Source organism: Nipponia nippon, unplaced genomic scaffold (genome assembly GCF_047370975.1).
Source record: "Nipponia nippon isolate SJK-2023a ecotype South Korea unplaced genomic scaffold, ASM4737097v1 scaffold_2, whole genome shotgun sequence".
Lineage (NCBI taxonomy): Eukaryota > Metazoa > Chordata > Aves > Pelecaniformes > Threskiornithidae > Nipponia > Nipponia nippon.
The window spans coordinates 108673557-108677200 of record NW_028262336.1 but is presented as its reverse complement, the minus strand read 5'-3'; the positions used below and the strand labels follow the sequence as shown (position 1 = coordinate 108677200).

At 67.9% G+C, this 3644-nt stretch overlaps 1 protein-coding gene across 1 annotated transcript; it reads right to left on the bottom strand.

The window, feature by feature from the left end:
- Window positions 1–340: 340 nt before the first annotated feature.
- Window positions 341–3644, bottom strand: CDX2 (caudal type homeobox 2). Its single transcript, XM_087758529.1, has 3 exons — window positions 3140–3644; window positions 765–910; window positions 341–508 (listed from the first exon to the last, which is right to left on the bottom strand). Exons 1-3 carry the CDS (start codon window positions 3642–3644, stop codon window positions 341–343), a joined length of 819 nt encoding a protein of 272 aa, XP_087614655.1.

Genomic DNA, 3644 nt, shown 5'->3' with positions numbered 1-3644 from the left:
TCATCGTTAGCCCAACAACATTTCTAAGGTGTTTTGGACCGATCCCTGAGATTCACGGGGGGTGGACTGGCAGGCAGTGCCCCCCCTTTTATCTAACAAACGCCAGGGTAAAAAAAACCCCACCCAACCATAATAATAATAATAATAAAGCGATGGCCACGCTTCCCCCGGACGACGAGACACATACACTGTACATCTGTACACACGGCCGGCCCCGCGGGGCGGTGTAGTGCATAGGCGGGGGGGGCCGCTCCCGCCGAGCCCCCCCGGCCCCAGCCCGGCCCGGCCCCGCCGCGGCCGCCCCCGCCATCAGTCCCTGCGCCGCGGGCCCCGGCCGCTCTCACTGCGGGACGGCGGGGCCCAGCCCGGCGGCGGCCGCCCCCGCCGCGGGAGCCTGCAGCGGGGCGGCGGGGCTGAGGGGCTCCGCGCCGCCGGGCTGCGCCTGCTGCAGCTTCTTCTTGTTGATCTTCCTCTCCTTCGCCCGCCTGTTCTGGAACCAGATTTTCACCTGCCGGGGGAGGAGGGGGACAGGGGAGTCAGGGGGGTGGTTCCCCGGGGACGTGTCCCCTCCCGGGGGGCCCACACCCAGAGCGAATCCCTGCTCCGCGCATCCCAGTCCCGCTCATCCCTGCCCCGCGCATCCCGGCCCTGCGCATCCCTGCCCCGCGCATCCCAGCCCCGCGCATCCCGGCCCCGCGCATCCCGGCCCTGCGCATCCCAGCCACACGTGGCGAGCGTGGGCAAGTGTCGCTCGTGGGACAGACCTGCCTCTCCGACAGCCCCAGGTTGGAGGCCAGCTCCGCTTTCCTCCTGATGGTGATGTAGCGGCTGTAGTGAAACTCTTTCTCCAGCTCCAGCCGCTGGTGGTCGGTGTACACGACGCGGTATTTGTCTTTCGTCCTGGTTTTAACTGCGGAGAACAAAGCCAGGGTTGGGAAAGCCGGAGGCAAAGGGCCCGGGCGGAGCGCGGCTCTCCTCTGCGGGTGCACGGCGAGCAGGATCAGGCCTCCCCGGCTTCCCGCTCGCCTCTCCCTGCCCGGGGCTTTACCGAGCACAGTGAACAGAGGGGAGAGGAGCAGCCCCCGGTTCCCTGGGGACGCGGGGCAGAACCCCAGACATGCCGGTCCTGAGGGCGAGCCGAGCGGGGGCTCTCGGCCCCGGCTGCCAGCCCCTGCCCCGCCGCAGGCCCGTGCATTGCGCTTGGGGCACCTTCACTCTGCACTGGCTGTTGGCTTTCGGTTTTGTTTTGCCTTCCCTACCGAGAATAAACTTTTTACAAAGAGAAGGGGAAAGGGAAGAGAAAGAAAAGCCCTGTTGAGGACACGGCGGCTTCGTTTCTAAACGAGAAACACCGATCTAAGCGCGGAGAAGCGGGAGCGGCCGTCGAGGGCCCCTCGGGGCCCGGCCGGGCTCCGGCCCGGCTCCCCCCGCGTCTCCCCGGCCGCTGGCGCCGGGGCAGCGACTAAAGCGACTTGTCGGTGACCCTGGAAGTGCGACGTGCAACTTCAGCGCTCAAAAAAAAAACCAAAACCAAACCCAAACCCGAAGAACCAAACCCAACGAAATCCGAAGGCGAAAGCCAACGAGCGGCCGGCCAGCGCGCATGGCCGCAGCCGCTGAGCTCCCTTCTCCGAGGGTTTCTTGTTCAACTGGTTGTGTCCCCGGCCCTCCCGTTCCCCAGGGAGCCGAGGCGGGGAGTCTCTGCCCCCAAGGTGCTTAATGGCTAGCAGGCTGACTTTGTTCAGGTAAACTCTCCGCAAACCACAACAAAAGCACCCTGTAAAGATACAAGCCTGATCAGAGAAAACTCCCCAGAGCCAGTGAATAGGGAACACAATCCCAAACAATGCAGGACAAGGAGATCTTATCAAAGAAAAACCCTTCTCAAAGCATTAATGACAGCCACATTCTGTTTGAATTACCACTACTGAACAAATGGCGGCAGGGGCTTTCATCCCCCCAGCCCTGCACATTAACATAAACACTGGCTCCAAAGGCAGAATTTGAATGGAGACAAGGGACCGGCCACCGCCGCACAAGCCCAAACTGTGGGAACACCACGGGCTGCTGTGGGAAGAGCGACGGGCCCGGGAGAGCCTCGCCGCCATCGCCACCCGGGGCGTAGCCGGTGCCGGCGGCCGGCACCGGGGCACCGGGGCTTCCCCCGCGGCGCGGCGGCTGCGGGCGTGGCCGGGACCCCCGCCCCACGCCGCCCGGGAGCCCCGCCGGCCCTGCCGTCCGTCGCGCAAGGCAGGGGATGAGAAAGGGATGCCAGAAGTCCTTATTTACTGCGATACTCGGCACCCTTTCTTTTCCGGCCGCTATATATAAATATTAAAAAAAGACCAAGAAAAAAAAGAGAAAAAAGGCAAAAGAGGAGCCGACAGTCGCGGAAGGGGTATATCAAAGCGGGGACAGAGGCATCTCCCCTGGCAGATGCAGGGGGGGAATAAAAGAGAGGGTCCGCGGGAGCATTAACATCACAAGGGAGCGCGGCGTCGGCCACGGCCTGACCCGTCCCGCCCGCGGCAGCCGCGGCACCGGGGAACCGGGGGGGCGGGGGGGGGCACGCCCTCGCACCTCCCGGCCCCACCGGCCCGGCCCGGCCGGGGCACGGCCCGCAGGGGTCGGCGGGCAGCCGCAGCCGCCGCTCGGGAGCCCCGGTCGCACGGAGACCTTAATAAAGGGCAGGCGCCCAGTGAGTCAGAAACAAATGCGGAGCGACACCGGCCGATGATTTATATGACTATAATTGGTTATAAAAATCTTCTCAGTGGCTATAAGCGGACGAGCGGAGCAGCGGGAGGAAGAGCGAGCGTTTCCTCGGGCTCCCGGGCCATTCCACCCTGCTCCGCCGGAGCGCAGCCCCGGGCACCGGCCCTCCGGCGCCGGCAGCGGCCGCTCCCCGGCGGAGAGCCGCTCCCGCCGCTGCCTGCCCGGCGCCGCGGCGGGGCCGTACTCGGCAGCGCGGACGGGCTGTCGGCCGCGCCCGGCCGCCCCCGTTCTTCCGAGGACCGACCCCTCGAGCAAGGTTTCCCCCTCGCCGCCGTGTGACCCGGGGAGCCGGCGGCGCCCCGGGGGAGCGGCCGGCGGGGCAGCCCCCCGCCCGCCCGCCCGCCTCCCCCCGGCCCGGGCTTACCCTGGCTGCTGAGCGGGGGCTGCGCCGGCTTCCTCATCCAGTCGCAGAGGCCGCGGCGCTGCCCGCCGGGGGAGAGCGGCTCGGGGGCGGCGGCGGCGGCGGCGGCGTTGGCGGCGTTGAGGGGCTGCATGACCCCGGCGGAGCAGTGGGGCGCGGGGCCGGCGTGGTGGTGGGCGTGCGGGTGGTGGTGGTGGTGGTGGTAGTCGGCGGGGCTGTAGGCCATGGCGGCGGCGGGGGAGCCGCCGTTGAGGCCGTGGACGGGGCCGGCGGCCGGCGGCGGCCCTTGGCCGTAGGCGCCCCAGTCGTCGCGGAGCGGGGCGGCGTAGGGCGCGGGCCAGGCCGGGCCGGGGGACTGGGCGCTGTCGAGGTTCACATGGTAGCCGCCGTAGTCCGCGTACTGCGGGGCGCCCACGAAGTTCTGCGCCGCCAGGTTGAGCCCCCCCGAGTGTCGCACCGGGCCGGGGTACATGGGCCCGTCCTTCTCCAGGAGGTAGCTCACGTACAT